The 22,180-nt window shown below is 34.5% G+C and overlaps 1 protein-coding gene across 1 annotated transcript in view; it reads right to left on the reverse strand.

Moving 5' to 3' along the window:
- Nucleotides 1-1,664: 1,664 nt before the first annotated feature.
- Nucleotides 1,665-22,180, reverse strand: part of PTPRQ (protein tyrosine phosphatase receptor type Q) — a 274,890-nt gene continuing 254,374 nt past the window's right edge. Inside the window, exons 40-45 of the mRNA XM_004384638.2 lie at nt 15,087-15,221; nt 14,768-14,893; nt 13,804-13,952; nt 7,267-7,402; nt 1,940-2,063; nt 1,665-1,702 (exon numbers count right to left, since the gene is read on the reverse strand). Of these exons, the coding sequence (XP_004384695.2) occupies nt 1,665-1,702; nt 1,940-2,063; nt 7,267-7,402; nt 13,804-13,952; nt 14,768-14,893; nt 15,087-15,221 (708 nt within the window). The remainder of the gene's footprint in view (nt 1,703-1,939; nt 2,064-7,266; nt 7,403-13,803; nt 13,953-14,767; nt 14,894-15,086; nt 15,222-22,180) is intronic.

A 22,180-nucleotide genomic window follows, 5' to 3' on the forward strand; every position in this document is an offset into this window, starting at 1 on the left:
GAATACAAAAACCCATATTCATAAGTACTAGCTTGCCATACATTTTCAATGACTGACACATGAAGCAAACTGAAGACCTTCCAACTCCAACTTGAATCTTTTGGAGTTTCCATCATTTTTTTCTTTCTTCTTTTTCATAGTTTTTTATCAAGTAAATTTGTTCATTGCAACAGCAGTGAATTGTATTAATTTACCTCCTTGTAATGGAAAAACAGGAAGCAAATTTCACACTCTTTGAGGAAATACTTATGAGGCTAAAGGATTTAATTTCTTGGATAACAGATTCCACATTAAAATTACTTTTGATCTATGGATGCCTTGGGAAATAATGGACCGATTATATCTCAATATGTGATACAGATCAAACCTGCATTTATATAGGGACCTCTGAAATCATGCTGCAGAATAATTCATTAAAATTCAATTTATTGGCCATCAAATTTTCTATATGTATATTACAGCAGAAATAAGCATGACATAACTCTTATCTTAAAGGATATAGAATAATTAATACTATTTAGTTTAATGAACCTTAATTGAAATCTATGACAAAATAATTTCATATAATTCAAAACTTAGTACATTGTCAATCTCTAATAAAATGGAGGCAGAAAGATTTTCTGTAATTTGAAAGATCTCTCAAATTTGCTACAACCTGACTAATTTCTTTGTTTTCAGCTCCATCAAATACACTTCTAAATAGTCAACCTTGGAAAATAAAATACAGAGCTTTTAATAAAATCTGTTTGGAATCTCTGTTGGCACCACAGCAGCACATCATTAGTTTACAAGCTTCTGACACACTACAAGTTTTTATTACAGTTTTTATACATTTCTGTTGAAGAAACCCTTCAAGATTATGAATATTAGGTTCAATACATATCAATGGACAAATACACTGATATATTTACTATGTATTTGAATATATAATACAGTGGTACAGCTTGTGCCTGAAAATTTACAAATGTAAGCAAGCTAAAAAGATATTCTATAACTTCATATGCTCAATGCACTGTTTAATGTTTACTTTCGTTTTTTCAAACTGAATATCACAATGCAATTTAAATAGCCCAAAGTGTCCCTGAAGAGCTACTGTGTGTTGTATAAAGGCTAAGTAATCCCTGCCGTGTCAGAGGGTTACTGTTCAGCTGTTCAGGATCGTGAGATGATATCTCAGCACTCATAAAACAGAGGATTCAAAACACAGGAGTGTACATGGAAGTACAGATCATTATGACAATCCTGGAAGTTATCCACAAGAAACGTCAACACCCTGGAGGCCAAAATAACACTACTGAATCAACATTTACAACTTTTGTCCAAAGTTAAATCAAATACGTAGGGAAAATTCACATTCAACATTAATGCTAATAATAATTTTATATTTGGCTCATTTCAAAAATATGGAGGGCTTCCAAAACTTTTGGGCTGTCTTAAACATTCTGAATGCATAATACTTGTTCTGTACAAAACAAATATCTATCCTGAATCAGCTGTTTCCTAGAACTACCCATAAAATGGTCAATATATTTAGTAAGGCACAATGAGGGAAGCATAGAGATTTCTTTAAGCTTACAAATTTCAATTCAGAAGAATGGAAGGGGGGTAATTTTGGCCCCTGGGATTTGAAAATTTCTTCCAGTTGTAATCTTTGGTCTGAATATTTACATGGTGGTTTCTTCCCATTCAAGCTCAACATCACCTATAACCAAAAAGTAATACGTCACAAGAGAGAAAGAAAGATAACAGTTCAAAAGATTTATATGTTTTATGGCAAAAACACAGTACAAATAGAAAGTCTGTTGCCCTAGAAATGAAAAAAAAAAATTGCTATGTGCACTAACCAAGCTCTTAAAAGCTTTTCCACATATGATATTAAATTAATGCTTCTGCTATAGGTGGTAAACTAGTAAATTGGGAACACAGTGTCTCTGTTTACCTTCCATGGCATCCAAGGAGTCCATCTTTTGAAGCGCTGAATAGTTCACAAAACAGATGGGCTGTTTACTTCCTTTACTTGATAACAGGTCCAGAACGCACTGGTGTAAAAAGATATACTGTGCCTAGACACCAAGAAAGAGTGGTTTAAACAAGTGGATGGGGTGAAGATCTTCCTTATGTGGGGAGCTATACTGTTACAGTAAAAAAATAATATTGAATCTAAAAGTTAGAGGCACAAACTTACCATTGTACCTAAAAGATTTTATACCATTTCATACATAAGGTTTTCTAAACTCCTTTGGCTTCCTGTAGCTTTTATGTTTGTTTTTTTTCTTTAATACTTGTCATCAGATACTCAGTGTTTATATATTTTCTTGCTGTGATTATAAAAAGTGGCAATTATATTATTTAAACTTGTTTATGAGTTTCCTTTTTCCTACTAGTTCTAATTGAGTAATTTTTCTTATAGTTTTCTAGTACAATGATTTTTGAAATGCAAATACTAAATTTACTTTAGAAATCTGTGAGTGAGCATGTCTTTACACCACCAGCATATTTAAAATATGGTTAATAATTCTGCTAATTACCTGGACATCTGGCCTACTTAATGTCAAGTATCCGGTCCCTATTTGTAAATAAAAGACTGATGGATATTACAATATCCAAATATCCAGGTACTGAACAAGGACTCCTAACATTTCATCTGAATGTTTGGCTTAAATTATTACAATCTGGGTCCTTCAAGTTTATGCAGTATAATTCGGTAATTTGTTAGCATTTCTGAGTTTGGCCTTTCCCAAAGGCAGTTAAAAGCTGAATATATGTGTGAGTGTGTGTGTGTGTATATATATATATATATATACACACCTCATTTGTGTATAAGAAATACATCTGACTTTAAAGGAATAGAACCAAATATTTAATACATATAAATTAGCAAGTGATTTAAATAGAACTTCCTCAAAAATAATCATTTTAAGAGGTTTTATGCTCATATCTATTGCTACTGTACATCAGAACCTTTTGGGAACTCCTCTGTTAAAACTGTTTTTAGAAATTGTTGGTCATTACTGGGAATATTTATTTCTTCATGGATTACAAAATGTTCCCAGAGTAATTTTATCCTTGACAGTCAGTTCCATGAGGGCAGAAGGCTATCATATTCATTGCTGTATTCACTGCCTATAACTGTGCCTGGCACAGAGGAGATGTGAAATAAATATTTGTCGACTTAGTCTCACTGAACTCTCACAGTGAGCCAATATTTGCCACTTAAGGGCAGATTTAACTTGGAGGACAGCCAAAAAGTTATCAGGATCAAATTCTGTAAGTGAGGTGGGTTATCAAATTACAGAATTCAATTTTGGCGAAAAAAAAGTGTTGTTATAAAGTAATAAAAACTGTATTGCAATTGCTAGTAAATTACTCCTCAAAGTAATTCCAAGAGCATTTTCAAACATACATCACTCAGTGAATAACATTATTGGCAGAAATATATTGCTACTTAATATAATTTCTTTGAAGGACAACATTCATTTAAATTTATGATTTTTGGTATTTTAAAGACAATCACATTTGAATTTGAAGTCACACTTGATATGTGAAGCTTCTGAGTATCCTGACCTCATATCCTCCACCGGAAAGAATGATAGTTGGAAACTCTGCCAGGTGGACGGGCTAAGCTCCACGAGGCAGTACTGAATGCGCCAAGGTCCCTCTGCCTGCCACGTCCTGTTGTTGCCAGGGAGCAGTGTAGTGTCATGAAGAGAGTCTCAATCCCACTTTCTATGCTAGACAGCCAAATGACCTTAAGAATGAAACTTTTCTGAATCTTAGTTTCTTCATCTGGGGGATCATAAAACCTATGTTGTAAGATTTAAACGACTTAACATATGTAAAATGCCTGGCCAAAAAAAAAGGCACCCAAAATATGTTTGTTTTTTTTATTTTCCTTCCACTTTATAAATTCACACCAGTGAACTTCCCGGAGAATCCAGAGCAGGAAAAGGGACCAACCCATGTTAACCCTTATCTGAGGCACCAACAGTATCTTAGGATATTATCTCACTGTAGAATATTCTGTCACAAAGGTATTTCAAATCTCCTAGGGCTGCTATGGCTGTTTCTTGGTAGAGAGTGAAACAAGTCTATAATATCTCCCTGGGAGGAGCCGTGGCTCTCTGGTGACTTTTAATGGCAGTATATAGCTGAGGTTTCTGCTCTCCCTCTGCCCATGGCTGCTGTAGTATGCTGGATATGAACATTGTTCACAGAAACTAGAATCAGCCCCATGTGCAACAGAAGAAAATAAGAAACCACTCTTATGCAAGACAATGCTGGCTTGTAAAGACTGGAGCCAAGGCACAGTCATGTTCCCTTTCCTTCTAACAGAGCAAAGACAGTAAAGAATATAGCTTCTGAGAGCTAAGTTGGTTAAAAGAGAGCTTCAGAGTACCTTTTCAGGAGGGAGGTAATCCAGCAGTATCTTGTTAGGCATTTGCTGTATGCTAGGTGCTATGCTTGGTGCTTTAGATACTTTCTCTCATTAAATATTGATAACAAACTTGTGAAACATATAACATTACTATTTTACACGAGAAACAGCTCAGAGAGGTTAGTTAAACAAAGTCAGAGAGCTAACAATTAGCAGAGCTGGATTCTGAATTCAGTTCTTCGACTCCAAAGCTCATGCTCTTTCCATCCCCCTACTGAGTCAGAATCCATTTGACAGAAACGGGTTTGGCTTTGGTTTTTTTACTTAACTCTCAACATATTGCTGTGGCTAGGTAAACATGCATAATGTATGAAGGTCATAATATATGTTGTATACTGAATAGTGTTAAAATTTTAACAGACATTCTTGAACATACTCTTCAAAAAGTTCCAGAATCCCAAACCCAAACCCACTGCCGTTGAGTCGATTCCAACTCATAATGACCTTATAGGACAGAGCAGAACTGCGCCATAGCGTTTCCAAGGAGCAGCTGGCGGATTCGAACTGCTGACATTCTAGTTAGCAGCCAAGCCTTTAACCACTACACTACCAGGGCTCCTTAAAAAAAAAGTTCAGATCCACAGATTTGTAGAGGATGGCAAGGATTTTTTTTTAACTTTTATTATTTGAAGGTGGACTCTAGACTCTAGAGGGAAACAATATCCCAACCAGTCCCACCTTTGAGCCTAGCCAAGAGATCCAGGCATTAAATATTTCTAGAGCACTTATCTGCAGTGTGTGTGTGTGCATCCAGGGAAATGGGAGGAACATGTTAGCTTTCTATTTATCCTTATTTTTAACTAAAAATAAGAATGAAACTGAATTGTAATAATGGCTAATATTTGGATAGATATTGAACCCTCAAGACCCTTGAATAAACACCAGCTACATAATTTGCAGGGCCCAGGGCAAAATAAAAATTCAGGGCCCTTCTTCAAAATTACTAAGAAGTTCAATACAGTGACATTGAGCATTAAACCAACAGCAGGGCCCCTCTGAACATGAGACCCTGTGTGACTGCATGGGTTGCATACCCATGAAGCCAGACCTGGTCATGTGGCATATTCCATTTCTGAAGTATCCTGAGGGAAGAGTAATACTTCACTTATTTCAGCATCTAAGGAAATATTTATGGATTACATTTCCTAGCTTTACCTAACTAACCCTCACAGAAATGAAGTGGCTTCAAAAACATTCCTACAAAGAAACTGTGAACAGAAGATGCCGGCTAAATAAATAACAAGAAAATGGCAAGGCTGACATTCTTCTTACTCCTAGAATAAGTTTTTTGTAGCCATACCATGAGGTAAAAACAACAGCAATATAATCAGATCTGACATAAAGCTAGTTCTCCTTTTAAAGAATTCTAAATAATTTCATATACACATTTAAAACCACTATCAAAAAGGAAGTATCTTGTCTTACAGGTATATTTTATCTTAGGAAAATACTTCACAATTAGCAAGGTTTTTCAAAATATTGCTTATTTGATCTTTATCTCACATTTTTCAATTTTTCTTATTTTGTATGTTTAATAAACTACATAATTATAAATATCTACATTTTAGAATACACATATATGTGTGGAGATGTACAAGCAAACATTTTTCCTAAAAGGGGTGTGCAATCAAAAAAGTTTGGATACCTTTGGTCTGGAGAAGCCTCTTCCTTAGAATACTAGTGTTCCATAACATGGTATTACAGATTCTGAAGTCAAAAAGGTTCAAGGGTTCCACAGTCATACATTTGGAAAATGTTTCCAAAAGTGTCTTTTATTTATAATTGTCAATGCACATTAGCTCTAAGAAATTCTATGTCAAAAAATCACTTTAACTTTTTTCTCAAACTTACTTTAGCCAAGAACCCTCTTTTCTCACACCTTTAACAACTTTATTTCTTCTTTTATTTTCTAAGATGCAGCCTAGAAAACACTCGTATAGCAGATCAGTATGTTTACTACAAGAAAATCTTTATTTCTATAGTGTACAAATTGAAAGCTGTGGATAGGAACATCCTGCATATTATAGTTAGGCAAATATGAGTTTGAATTCTAGTTCTGACACTTATTAACGGTATGACCTTGGAATATAACTTAACTTCTTGGAACACCTGCTTCCCTATTTCTAAAGCAGGGCTAAAAAACCTACTCTGATGTTTGGTTTTATTGGCTCTGCTTTACAAATAAAGAATTAAGTAAGATAACATATGTAAAGAGTCAAGCATAGCACTTGGAATCCATTAGACACTCGATAGAGGGTAAATGTTTTAATCTCATTGTCATTCTACTGTATAAATTTTTAATAAAGAAAAATCTATTTTTATAAATGTGTTTGTCTCCAAACAACTCAGCTAACTGACATGCTATAATAACCGTCATTAGTACTAACATGCAATAGGGATAAATAGGGATGTACAAACAGGTGGAATTCATAAAATCTCACTACAGTCAATATTTTAAATTATTTTTCCAATAACAACTTTTAGCAAGTTTATAAAAGAAACTGAATTTACTTCATTTCCTAATCTCCCCAGACATGCTAAATGCTAAATTCAAATCAATCGTTATGAATTATTTTCTACATGCTTACGAATATAAACAAGTTTGGATGAGCAGTCAGTAAGAGTGCCCAAGGATAACTGGGCTTTATTTCTCCCATAATCTCCATCAGCTCCCCTCTCAAAGACTCTTCAAGCTGGTTTATAGTGTAGAAGAAGAGAGCTACTGCTATGCAAATCAGTTTCAAGCTCACATCCAGCCAGACTGCTGTCACTAAGATCCTCCCATATAGAAACTCTAGAGGAGATACCGTGTGCGGTTTTAGATATCTTACCAGGTTCTGTACCATGCACATTCTTTCACTTCTTAATTCAGCTACTAGTCCATATATGTCAACAAAATCATGGTCATTTATATGTTGTGTTAAATGGTCCAGAGCAATAAAAACTCCAGTTCTTCCAACTCCAGCACTGCAGAAAGATTGACATTGCATGAAAAATTTTCAACAAAGGATTGACTGTTCATGTTGATGGTGACAAAGATAATGAGTTATTATAGCAATAAATTCTACACAGATTCTTTTCTTATTTGGAAGTAGATTTTCTTTGGATTTAAATTAGTTACTAAACCTGTGTTTAGATATGCCAAGACTACTAACATTAATACTTTATCAAATATTTGTTTTTTTAATCAGCTGAATTATCCTCTTCTTTCATAATATTTTCAGGGGTATATCTGGGGAAGCAAAGAGAAGATTTTTCTAAAAATCACTGAAAAATTTTAACACTAGAAACTTCACATTGAACATATCTTCAGTTACTAACAGAAGTGCTAAACACTAAAAACGTCAAATATTAGCCCATATAGTATTTCCTCTGCAACATACTGAAAAATAGTCTCTCCTATATTCTTTTCACCTATTTCGCCTAGAATTTGATCACCAGCCATTCCTTGGAAACTCTATGGGGCAGTTCTACTCTGTCCTATAGGGTCGCTGTGAGTCAGAATCAATGAACAATGAAACTGACAAGCTAGTTGCCTTTAAGAAATATCCAAGGACAGGTGTGTGCCTCATAGAAACTGTTACTGGATAACCTCCACAAGAAAGATTCAGAAATTCCTATTAGAAAGATGATATCCAAATGGTTAACATAGGAATTAAATTTGAAAGAAAAGACATTTGAAAGACTACCTAGTCTTATAAATATTACTTTGAACCACATGACACTACCATTTTTGGAGGTTAGAAGCGGTTGAATATCAGTAATTTCAATGAACAGTGAGCATTACAACAATATATGACAGACTATGATAACACATACACCCACATGCACAGAGTACTGTATTATATGCAAATAACATGTGCCTTCTGTAAAAAAAAAAATTATCATAGTGTGCTTGCAAAAATACCTCACAGGGGAGGATGTGGTTGACAAACAAACATAGAAGGTGCACGTTATTTGCGTAAAAAGGTAACCAGTCATTAAATCACTCAATATATTTTGAATGCTAAGCACTGTTCTAGGCACCTTGACTATAGCAGTGAAGAATACAAAATTTCTGCACTTACAGAGCTTATAGTCTAGAGGAAGGAGAATAACAATATACACATAAACAAAAAAAGCATAGATGTGCTAGGCAGCAGCAGCAGTAAGTACTACGAAGAAAGATAAATCAGAGTAGCGAGACAGAGGGTAATAGGGTAGGATAGGGTGATCAGAGAAAGTTTTTCTGATAATGTAATATTTGAGCAGAAACCTGAATAAGGTTAGTATATCTGGGAGAAGAGCATCGAAGCGCAGGGAACAGTACAAGAACAGATCTGAGTAGAAACATGTTCAGTGTGTTGAAAGAAGAGCAAAGAGTCAAGGGTTGTAAGAAAGCAGTAGGACATGTCAACTGGCCAGGGATCATACTGTTTGCTGATGAGTTGGATGTGGAATGTGCGAGGTAGAGGAGTCAAAGATGACTCCTGAGATTCTATCCAAAGCAGAAGGGACTCACTGTTTACCATGATGGGGACAACTGAGGAGGAGTGGACTCAGGGAATAGCAAGTCTTCTGTTAAACATGTTTTTTCAGAATTTTTTTAGTCATTCAGGTTGTGATGTTGAGTTAGTTAAATATACAAGTCTAGAGTTGAGGTTAAAAGTGGGAAATGGAGATAAAAATTTAGTTGACAGTTTGTAAATTAAATTTAAAGATGATCATTAATATGAGCACACTTTTCTCTTAGAGACCATCAAACCAGAAAGGAGAAGGCTACTCTTTCTGAGGCTTGAAAAACAGAACATAAGGTGCTTTTCTTTAATGACTTAAATAATACCCATGGAAGCATAGATGTAAGATATGGAGAAGCTGAAGGCAGTTAATGCCCATTAAGGGTTTTAATCAGCAATGTTGCCCGCTTATAAGCAAGCCCTGACTTTAGAAGCAGTGTTAGAAAAGCAAAACAGGTGTCATGTGATCTCAGGTACTCAATCCAGGGATCATCATGATGCATAAGAAACTCTAACAAGGGGAAATCGCAATTTTCGGGTCTTGTAATCGTGAAAATATAGATCGCTATTAGAGGTTGTAATGGTATAACACAAAAGGGTATCCACTGGAAATTATGTGGCTTAAAATATACTCCTTTAAAGAAATCAATATGTTTTTGTGTCAGGCATATAATATGTAGAAGTGTTTGTAAGAGTGGGCCCTTCATCCCTAACCTGAATCATTTATTACTTATTTTTCCTCTCCGATAGTATAAGTAAAACTATAAACAAGCCCACTTACATACTTAAGGAACTTTAAACAATGATAAGGGGAAGGGACTATCATTTTTTGAGTTCCTACTCTGTGCACATTATATATTAAATGAGAATGGCTCAGGAGCAGGCAGTGTTTCATTCTGTTGTACATGGGCTGGCCATGAGTCAGAACCGACTCCCCAGCACCTAACAATAACAACATATATATGTATACACACACATATATATATAAACTAATATGTCTAGCATATGGTATGTGTACTATAGAGGGCATTCCTTACTATATAATTATATATAGTATATATATAATTAGTATATAATACATAAAAAATGTAGTATTTGCACTTAAAAAAACATTGAGTGTCTGTAGCTCAGAGACTCACGTGTGTAATTCACCTGTGGAGCCCTGGTGGCACAGTAGTTAAGAGCTACAGCTGCTAACCCAAAGTTTGGCAGTTTGAATCCACCAGCTGTTCCTTGGAAACACTATGGGGCAGTTCTACTCTGTCCTATAGCGTTGCCGTTATGGATTGAATTGTGTCCCCTCAAAATGTGTGCCCACTGGCTAGGCCGTGATTCCCAGTAGTGTGTGGTTGTCCTCCATTTTGTGATCTGATGTAATTTTCCTATGTGTTGTAAATCCTAACCTCTATGATGTTAATGAGGCAGGATTAGAGGCAGTTATGTTAATGAGTCAGGACACAATTTACAGGATTAGGTTGTATCTTGAGTCAATTTCTTTTGAGATATAAAAGAGAGAAGTGAGCAGAGAGGAGAGGGACCCCATACCATGAAGAAAGAAGAGCCAGGAGAAGAGCATGTCCTTTGGACATGGGGTCCCTGCACTAAGAAACTCCTAGACCTAAGGGAAGATGATGACAAGAACCTTCCCCCAGAGCTGACAGGCAAAAAAGCCTTCCCCTGGAGCTGGCGCCCTGAATTTGGACTTCTAGCCTCCTAAACTTTGAGGGAATTAATTTCTGTTTGTTAGAGCCATTCACCTGTGGTATGTCTGGTATACTATGACAGTCACTATGAGTCAGAATCGACTCGATGGCAATGGGTTTGGGTTTTTTTGTTTTTTCACTTGTGAAAATCTGGAGAATAGGAATGTAAACCTGGGTCTGTCTGATCACAGAACCTATACTTTTTCCACATCAATACTTACAAGGTTTTAAACTCCAAATGATCAGTACATTTTTTTCCTCTGGCATATGGAAAGCTATTGATTATATATATATATATTTACCTTGTCTATGACCTCCTTGGAGCCCTGGTGGTGCAGTGGTTAAGAGCTATGGCTGCTAACCAAAGGGTTGGTAGTTTTGAATTTACCAGCTACTCCTTGGAAACTCTGTCCCATAGGGTCACTATGAGTCAGAACTGACTCGACAACAAGGGTTTTTTTTTTTTTTTTATTTTTTAATGGATCCCCTTGTTAAACTGTCCTATTAGCTTCTACTTTAAAATGTACAAGACTGACATGAAAATAAAAAAGTACACTGAAGTGCAATAATGTCCCCCTAAAATGAAAAACTTTTAACAATTTCCTGGATAGGAACATTCAACATTTCAAACATGTAAATTTTCTACAAAGTAACATATAAGTTCAATGTAATCTTCCTCAAAGTAGTAATGAGACATTTATAAATTTGGTAAGTTAATTCTAACTCTCTTTGTAGAAGAGTAAATTTTTAAGAGTTGTGAAAAAATTATGAAAACAATAATGAATTTATATTGTTAGATAACAAAATATTCTATAAGAACAGTATTTAAAATAGCATAATATTAACACAAGAATGAATAAATACACAAATGAAATAGAATAGAGAGGGAATACAGAAAGACATCAAGGAAAATACTGATATTTGGTATATGATAAAATTTATATTCCAATTTCGTGGGGAACATGATGGACTAATTAATTTGCTATTATATGGAAAAATAAAGTTACATTCTTACCTTACACATCATATGTAAAAGGTAAATTCTGTATAAATAAAATATGTAAACTTAAAGAATAAACTAAAAATTTATTAAAGGAGGACCTTGCAAACTACTTTTATAACCTTTAGGTAAGCAAGCTAGACACAAAATCAGAAGTGAATTAAAGAAAATATTGATTAATTTTACTAAATTAAGGGATTTTCTATATTTAAAATACAGCATAAACAGATCAAAGAGTGGAGGAAAATATATGTAAGCAACAAGAGACAGAGAATTAGTGTTCTAATTCTAATATATTAAAGTTACTGCAAACCACAATGAAAGACAACCCAGTAATAAAAAACAAGCAATTTTTATGAAGACACAAGTCATATATAAGAACGCAAACACAAATTTCCAATAAGCTGATGAAAAGATTCTTAATTTCATTACTAATAAGGGAAATGCAAAGGAAAATGAGGAGCTTTTTCAGTCATCAAATCGGGCACTATCATACATTGTTAATGTAAATATAAAACAGTGCAGTGATTTAGAGGGCAATTATTTCCATGTATCAAAATTTAAAATTACATATTATTTGACTAAGAGATTCTGGTTCTAGGAATTTATCCTACAGAAACACTCATACAAAAATTCAAGATAGGTATAGTATTTTCACTGCAGTAAAAAAAAAAAAAATTACAAATTTAAATTCTCATCAAGAGAGAAATCTTTACTTAAAATTATAGTGCATTCATATTACAGAATTGTGTACAGGTATTACATTTAATAAGCTAGATCTACCGAAAAGTCACATCCTTGGAAAAACAATGGAGCAGTTCTACTGTGCAACATGGGGTCACCACCCAATGGCAACTAGCAACAACAAAAGCATCTCAACATCATATACAAACTGATGTGAAAACTTTCCAGACTGTACTTATATTTAAAAAAATCAACTTTCAGAATCATATGTATACTGTGATCATATTTTGCCATTTTTAAAAACAGTATTTGTTTGCATGTATATAGATAAAGATGTATGTAAATGCAGAAGAAAAGTATGTAAAATGCATACTATTAAAATGTTTATGTATATGGATGGAAATGAGATTGGCAGGGTAAGAATGAGGCTTCTAATTTTTGGTCTATATGCTTTATAAACATTTTTCAGATATTTTATAATGAGCAATCATTTATGTATTACATTTATAATAAAAAGATAACTTCCCAAAATATTACTGGAAAATGTACAATCATTTTAAATCACATATTGAGTTCTTCCTTCAAATGAAACTAGAAATTTGGACAAATTAACATTTTTAACATATTTAACACATTAGCTATAGTGCACTCCTATTAGAAAAAATTATTAAAAGATAATTATTAATTCTTATATTATTTTTAAACTCTAATTGTTGAAGAGACTCAAGTTGAGATTGATTTAGATATTTCACATTGGAAAAAATAAATCATACCAATATGTCTAGAAAATTTCTGAATACTAAACAACACTGAGTTTTATGTCTGCAAATATTAAATACCAAAGAAAATAATTAGGGAAAAAAATATCAGTTTATAGTCATGGTTATATTCTATTAACCATGTTCTAGAACGTAAGTCAAAGACAGACATTTGAGTAGCTAAAGTTCTGTAAAAATATAGAATCATATTTAGTTTGGTCACAATTTGAACTTTATTTTAAAGTTTATTTTCTCTGATTTATTGTCTGTAACTCAGAAATCTCAAAATTTCCTTTTATAAAAATGACTAAATTATGATAATCGAATATCAACTGAAATAATGAATGATTATTTTTTTTTCATAAAATTCGTAACATTCTATGTACACACACACAGCCATGATGGGCTATACTTTTTACATTTTTAAAAGACTTTTGAGAAGCATAATCCAATCACAAATACAGGGAAATTCCTGGACCAGTGCATATGCTTTCCCTTGCTTTTAGAGGTGTTCAACACTCATTTTATTTCTGCCATTTAAATGTATAAAGCTACACCTTGATTTATCATGACTAGTAAAATTATGGAAAACTGCAAGCAGGAATGACTCTACATTGATATTCTACAAGAAAATAATCAATGCCATCATGATAATAAAAAGGACTCACTGGAGTTAAAGACCATTTTCAGTGTTTAACAGAAGGCTCTGGAAATCTTTCTTTCTTACCTGCAGTGAACAATCATAGGTGTGGTGTCATTGGCTCTGCTTGCTCGAACCAACTTCACAAAGTGAATTAGAGGGGTACTGTTTTCAGGAACCCCATGCTCTGGCCAAGCAGTAAAGTTACACTGTCGAACAGTCATGCAATCCCCATGCTAGACAACATGACAGATTAAAGAAGCACGACAAAACTGTGTAAGTATCACAATGAAGGTTGAAGACAGCTGATGTCCCAGCTTTTGAAGGTGATCTTTAAAAAAAATGACTATTTACCAAACCGAACAAACTGTGTTTTCAATGTTTCCTATAAGAGAAGTCTTGCATTATGCTCAATAAAGACAATTCCCTTTCAATATGAATGGAAGCAATAAAAAAGCTTGCAAACCAATGTTAATATAAAGTATTAACATTCTAAATGTAGTGTAACATATGAAGCACTCAGAATAGTAGACTTGAAAACAATTTTGATCCAAAACTTAAATAAACACATCCACCAGTAGTTAAAACAGGTATTGAGTGTCTGAAATGTCAGAAAGTATAAAGATCTTTATATTATTTCTTGTGTATATAGGCATTTAGGTAAACCAATAAAGCGGGATCTCACACTCTCTCTTCTCTATTAGTTGTAGATTAAATAGAAAATCAGGTTATTAGGACTCAGATAGAGAGGAGTGATTTGAAAAATTCCTGTCTTAAGTCAAATATTACGGTTTCTTCATCAAATAAATCTAGTGATCTAGCAGAAACTCCTTTTCTGCTCTCGATTGGTTAATATTAACTTTAATCATGTGATCTGGGATTAAAAACAGTGACAGATACTGAGTCATATAGGAATTCAAAACTTCTGCATAGAAAATAATAAAAATATTATTGAATTTATAGATAGTTGCAAGGGATAATTGTAAAATCAATTTTAATTTAGACATTTAGATTGTTCATATTTTCTACCATGTTTCCTTTTTTTACTTACCCTTTCAATTTTTAGATCCCTGATGGTCCAATCTATTTGAACATCCTCCATGAGCTTTGTAATCACTATATCTCCAAAGACAGTAACTGGTTTGTTGTCCTCTGGCCAGTATTGGTGGCATCTGATCTACATTCAGAGAAAATCACCAGTTATAAGAGCCATTGGTATACTGATATATATCACAGTTATTGCTACTAAGTTAAAACTGCTTTATTGATGTCCAAGCTATCCATGACTCACAGTACTAGCTGGAATATTCACACATATATTAACACAATTGTAAAATAACATTCTGTGAAAGGATTTTCAAATAACTTACCCGTCCCTTTTCAAAACACTGTGTTAGCATTACTAATGTTTTTGCTCTGGTTTCCCACACCATTCTCCAAAAATCCCCAACTGTTCCTGGTAATGGACCTTGAGTAGCAATAAATTCATTTGGACATAAGTAGCCCTACAAGAGTATAATAAAATATACTGCATCAGTATTTACATAGATATGGTATATTTTTAGTTTTCAATCAATACATGAAAAGTATACTAGTTGTAACATGGTCTAATGTTTTAAAATAATGTATATTGTTAACGCTAAATAATCTTAGATAGAATTTCCAAAATGTCTAATTACAACTTCACAATCTGATATATTATACAGCTAATTTTTTTAAACATTTATTTCTAACTTTTAAATAAAATATTAAGGGCTACATAATAATTAAACTTAATCAAGCACTCACTTTATGGCAGGTAATACGCAAAGGATTTTACATTTAGTATTTCAATCTATTTTTCATAAAAACCTTGTGAATGAGCGCTATTATCTTTATTTTACAGATGAAGATATTGAAGCTTAGAGATGTACAGTGACTTGCTAAAGGTCTCTTAGTTGGTAAGATAGTCTGTATTCACAAACAGCTCTCTTAACCATTCCACTATATTATTGTCATTTTTTATGAGTTATGCAGATATTTTCATACTCTTCCTCCAAGAAATTACTTATCTACTTAAACTGCTCCATTAGTATTTACTTTGCAGAGTGCTGAACCAAGAGTAATATGAAAGTAATATGAAGAATGACTTTGCTAATATAGTCATAGGACCTGAGTACTATGAGTATTAAGTCTATTAAGTCTTAACTCTATTATGATAGTCCTTGTGTATATCATCAAATTAATCTAAAACCTGGTTCATTCAACTGGAATGTAAGCATGTTACTTGAGTTTATACTATTGAGAGAAGTATCTGTGGATTGTCTTAGACAAGGGTATTTTGCATCTATTTCAAACAAGATATGTTTATACATGGAAACAAAATAAAAAATTGTTATAAATTAGAATTGTGTCAGTAGCCAGAGAATACAGTAAATTACAAGAATAATATACATTTTAAGTATCAGGAGACCTTAAAATCTAATAAAACCAGATTATTTTATATTAAAGAAAACTGAGACACTTCAGGTGATTTTCCCAAATCATAGTGCTAGCTAGTGATAGTAGTTGGGATCAAACCTTGAGTTTCTTAAATACATTATATGCTCTAGCAGTTCTATTTTTCTAGTCTCAGCTGAAAAACCTAAATATGTAACTATTTTACACTGTAAGTTTTTTAGGTTCAAAAAGTAATATTCAATGCAGACTATTTGTAAAATTCAGAAAATTATATAATAGAAAATAGAAGTCACCTATAATCCCGCTATCCAGAGAAGCATCATTAATATTTAGAATGACTTCTTTACAGACTTTTGAAATACGCACATTCCTCCATTCAGACAATATTTATGAGTACCAGGCACTTTTATACGAGCTGATGACACTTCAATAACCAGAGGCTAAAATTCTTACCATCGCTTTTCTTACATTCTACTTGGAGAAAATAAGCATTACCTCTATTAATCAATCTATTTAATAAGTCTATTAAATAAGCAAATTATATAGAATGTTAAAGTAAAGTGCTATGAGAAAAGGTTTTCAGAAAATAAAGTTTTCATAAATGGTTCATTGGTGACATCAGAGGAATAACTTTGAAGGAGGAAGGAAGTGAGCCCTGTAAGATTTGGGAGAAGAGTGTTCCAGATGGAAGGAAAATCTAATGCAACAGCCTTAAGGGAGAGAGGTATGTCTGGAATGTTCTAAGAATAATAAGGAAGCCAGGATGGCTGGAGTGGAATAAGTGAAGATGTAGAATAATAGAAGATAAAGTGAGAGAGAACAGAGGAGGGAGGGTAATATGCCTTAGGTTATAATAAATAATTATAAGAATTTGGCTTTTACTCTGAATGATATGGAATGTCATTGAAAAGTTTTGAACGTAAGGAATGTATGATTCACCCTGGTATGTAAGAAGACCAGCCTATAGGGATTTAAAGGCGAAAGGAGGGAGAGTAGTTAGGAGGTCATTACAACAATCAGCTCGGTTGGTAGCAATGGAAATGGTGAAAAGTGGTTATGTCTGGATATATTTTGAAGCTAGTGCCAACAGAATTTGCCGATGGGTTGGATTATTGAGTATGAAAGAAATAGAGGAATCGATAATGACTCCAAAGGAAGATGGGAAAAATTCTGGATGACCATATTTGTAGGGAAAAAAACAGGAGCTCTGTTAAAGACATTTTAAACTTGAAATCTCTATTATATATGCAAGTAAGAATGCCATAAAGGCAACTGGGCATGAGTTTGGAGTTCATGGAGAAGTTCAAACTAGAGACAAATTTGGAAGTAATCCGCACATAGATCTTATTTAAAATTACAAGAATGGATGAGATCACCAAGGAAACGATTTTTGGAAGAGACAATAAATTCAACGATTGAGCTTCAGATCATTTCAGTGTTTGCAGGTTGAAGAGAGAAGAGAATCAATGAGAAACGAGCTGTAGATGGAAAACCAAGAGAGTGGTGTCCAGGATGTCAAAAGAAGAATATATTTCAAGGGTAAGACAGTAATCAACCATTTCAAATGATTTTGACAAGTCAAGTAACGTGTAGACTACTAGTTTTTGAGTAGGTAATTGGTGAGCATAAAAACAGAAGTTGCAATGTATTCCTTGCTTAACATGAAAGCCTGGTCTGAGGAACTGAAGAGATAATGAGGTGAGAGGAATTGGAGGTAGCAAGTAGAGACAACTTTTTAAGAAGCTTTGGTGTAAACAGAACACAGAACAATAAGGAAGTAGCTAGAGGGAGCTGTAATTAAAAAAAAAAAAATTAGATGGAAAAAATTACACTATGTTTATTTGGCTCCTAGAAGAGTAAAATTGATGATGCAAGAGAGAGAATTTCTCAAGCCATGTCCTTGAGAAGCAAGAAAAGTTGCCATCTAGTGCCCAAGTGGAAGGGCTAGCGGTCCCTAGGGACATGATGGAGTCCCTGGTTGGTGCAAATGGTTAATGCACTGGGCTGCTAACCAAAAGGCTGGAAGTTTTAGTCTGCCCAGAGTCATCTCAGAAGAAAGACTTGATGATGTACTTTCAAAAAACTGACTATTGAAAAGCCTATGGACCACAGTTCTATTCTGACACACATGGGGCCGCCATGAGTTGGGAGTCTACTGGACAGCAACTGGGAGGGACACGGACAGTTAATCTATAGCCACAAGAAGGAAGGCTGAGTAATGCACACAGATGCATACAGGTAAGAAACCTTACAGTACTTCTCTTCTAATTGCTTCCATTTTATCAGTGTATGAATAAGCAGGGCTATCAGATGTGAGTGAAAATGAGGGACAAGGTATCAGAGGTTAGAGAAGAGAAAAGGAACAAAATAGCAGTCCAGGAGAGTGGTACATTGAATACATTAGGGATTAGGAGAATGCAACATGATTAAAGGTCTCTTTGAGGTTAATGGTTATGAGTTTAAAGTAAGAGACATTACTATGGTCATGAGTTTTTCTCCACTATTATCCTGTGGCACAAAGTAGAATCTGTGGAGAGTTTGAGTTAGCAAAGTTTAGGGGTTTATCAAGGGATTGAGATTTGAGAGTTGAGGGTATATACAACAGAGGAAACAAAACGAAGAAACATGAAATTTAAATTAAGCAAACAGGAAAGTGAGATCTTAAATGGGGTGAAGAAAATCAAAAGTATGATAGGATCAATGGACTATATACAGGTCAGGACAACTGGGGCTGCAACTGTTGGGGATCATAAGGTCCAGGGTTTGAACATGGGAGGAAGTAATGAGGTCAAATGGAGGGCAAGTCATTGGAAGAGAAGATCAAGGAAGTGATGGGCAAGGGAATGGATAGATATTCTGTATGGACTTTGACATCAAGAATTATGACAGAAGTAGTGCTGAGAGAGCAACAGTGATCCTGGGGCTAAATCTTTAAGAAATGAAAAGGAATGACTCAGGAGATAGTAGTTGACTTCGAAAAAGAGGGGTAGTGCGTCGTATACATACTTGATGTCATGAATTCAAACTACGTGGTTTTAGAGAGGAGGGAGAGAGAATGATCTGGAAGTGGCATTTGGCAAATCTGCTCTAAAAGACCCCTTTAAAGTATTGAAAAGCAAAGATGTCATCTTGAAGACTAAGGTGCGCTTGACCCAAGCAAGCCATGGTGTTTTTAATCGCCTCATATGCATGCGAAAGCTGGGCAATGAATAAGGAAGACCGAAGAACTGACGCCTTTGAATTGTGGTGTTGCAAAGACTATTGAATATAGCATGGGCTGCTAAAAGAACGAACAAATCTGTCTTGGAAGAAGTACAACCAGAATGCTCCTTAGAAGCAAGGATGGCAAAACTTCGTGTCACCTACGTTGGACATGTTATCAGGAGAGATCAATCCCTGGAGAAAGACATCATGCTTGGTAAAGTAGAGGGTCGGCAAAAAAGAGGAAGACCCTCAACGAGATGGATTGACACAGTGGCTGCAACAATGGGCTCAAGTATAACAAGGATTGTGAGGATGGGGCAGGACCGGACAGTGTTTCGTTCTGTGGTACATAGGGTCTCTATGAGTCGGAACCAACTTGACTGCACTTAACAAAAACAGTATGCTGAGTGGATGTGATAGAGAATACAGATTCACTGGTGAGCACTGCCAAGAAAGCAGTATCCTCAGCAGAGAATCAAGTTCCATTTAGATTAAATAGACTAAATAACTACATACCATATAAGGATCCCTGGTGGTGCAGGGGTTAACGTGCTCAGCTGCTAACTGAAATGTTAGCAGTTTGAACCTACCAGCCACTCCACAGGAGAAAGATGTGGCAGTCTCCTTCCGTAAAGATTTACCACCTTAGAAACCCTATGGGGCAGTTCTACTCTGTCCTATAGGGTTGCTATGAGTTGGAATCAACTCAATGGCAGTGGGATATACCATATATTATACTGTATAATATGATACACACACCCATACATATAATGGGATTATTCTCTCTAAAATCCTGTTACCACTAATTACAAATTTACTATATGATCTCTATTTCCTAGGATAATAAACATTCTTTATAAACCTTGTTTTAAATTTCTTTATAAAAACCATACATGGATGTAACAGATGTCATTTAAATATATCTTCATATGGTCACATTAATTTCTTCCCTTGATCCCCACATAGAGATGCTAAGATACATTTAAATTCTTTTTCTGTAAGGACAACTTTATTTCAGGGAAAGGAAAAGTAGCCTTGGCATTCATTCAAGACAAATATAATCATAAAGAACATATATTATAAGAGGTACTTTTAACGTGTTATGAGAACGGGGGAAAAGCCAGTCCTGTTTACCATTTCTGCCTCTGCTTTTGAATATTTGTGTGTAAACCTTTGACTTTTTCTGAGTAAACTTCTTTTTGCCTAGAATTTTGTCCTTTATTTGGAATATAGTTTTTCTGGCTTTTAAAGCTCTATAATGATTGGAAAAAAGTGCAAGTTTTATCACACATGTCAACTCTCATGATCTTTGACCATAGGAGGTCATTGCAACCCTTAAATTAGCTCAAAGATTGTCCTTGGGATTACCGTATTTTTATGCAAATAATGGGTGCCTTCTCTGTTTGTTCACCAGCTGCACCTTCCCCCAGGAGGTATTTTCATAGCCTGCTTATGAAAATACTTGTAGGGGGAGGGAGCAGTTGGCAAACAAACATAGAAGGTGCACATTATTTGTGTAAAAATATGGTACCAGTCAGAAAAGTGTAGACACTACTACCATTCAACATGAACAATAAAAACATGCATTTACTAAGTGCTCCTGAAGTGTCTGTGATGTGATTAGCTGTTTATATACATTAATTTTCTTTAATCCCCAAGGCTGCCTTCAGGTAAGGTATTATTACTCCTGCTTTATAGATAAGGAAACTTTAATCAGAGAGTTTAAGGTTATACAGCTACAAAGTCGCACAGAAGGGGTTTGAATCCAGGTCCACCTATATTCTGAAAAATATGCACTTACCCACTTAAACATAATGCCCCCTTTTTATGAACTTATTTAGTCAAAAATTATTAAGTACTTACTACATCCCAGGCATTGTAGGACTACATGCTATAAAAGCAGTTAACGTATATATTATACTGCTTGTGAATCAATATTTTTTGTTTTATTCTAATCTCTGCCAGTTATTCAGTTGTATCCTGCGGATGAGTACATACACATTGAGTTAGGTTTAGAGTAGTAGATGAAGAAAGATAAGGCACACCAACCAAACCTTTTCTTATTACTTTGAGATTTAACTATTCTGAATGCTGGGCTATGTACTATCTAAATTATCCGTGTATTTCTCATTCTAGTATTTAGTGAAGAGTTTTTATTAAATCTGTAGGAAAGAAGGCATTAAATATAGGTAATAACAACTATGTACAGGACTAAACACTAAAACTCTGGTTTTTGTTTGCCCCATTCTAATAGTATACATCTTTGAGAAGGCCACTTAAATGAAATAATACTCAGTTTCCTAATTATAAATCAGAGACAATAGTTATTTTCTTGCACACCTCAGATAGGACTATTTGTGAAACAGTGAATGTGAAATTGCTTTAAAATTTTCAAGGAGCTACATAAATGCAGGAGCCCTGGTGGCGTAGTGGTTTAGAGCTTGGCTGCTAACTAAAAGGTTGGCAGTGTGAATACAACAGCTATTCCCTGGAAACCCTATGGAGCAGTTCTACTCTGTCCTATAGGGTCGCTATGAGTAGGAATCAACTCGACAGGAACAGGTTTAAGGTTTAAATATAAATGTCTTTTTTTTTTTTTTCATAAACATGCAGAGTGTTTTCACATTAAAGTTTATCCATATTTATACGGTAGATAAAAGGATCTTAGTGCCTACCAGTATCCTTGAACAGCTTCTCTTTATTTATGCTTATCAGAAAGTAGACTCAGCTCATTACACATGACTGTGTTGTGGATTTATTATATTACAACATTGCTTGATTATAGCAGAATACATATCTTCAGGCTTCCTAGTTTATTGCT

This window comes from Trichechus manatus, unplaced genomic scaffold (assembly GCF_000243295.1).
Source record: "Trichechus manatus latirostris isolate Lorelei unplaced genomic scaffold, TriManLat1.0 scaffold00125, whole genome shotgun sequence".
In the NCBI taxonomy this organism is placed as follows: domain Eukaryota; kingdom Metazoa; phylum Chordata; class Mammalia; order Sirenia; family Trichechidae; genus Trichechus; species Trichechus manatus.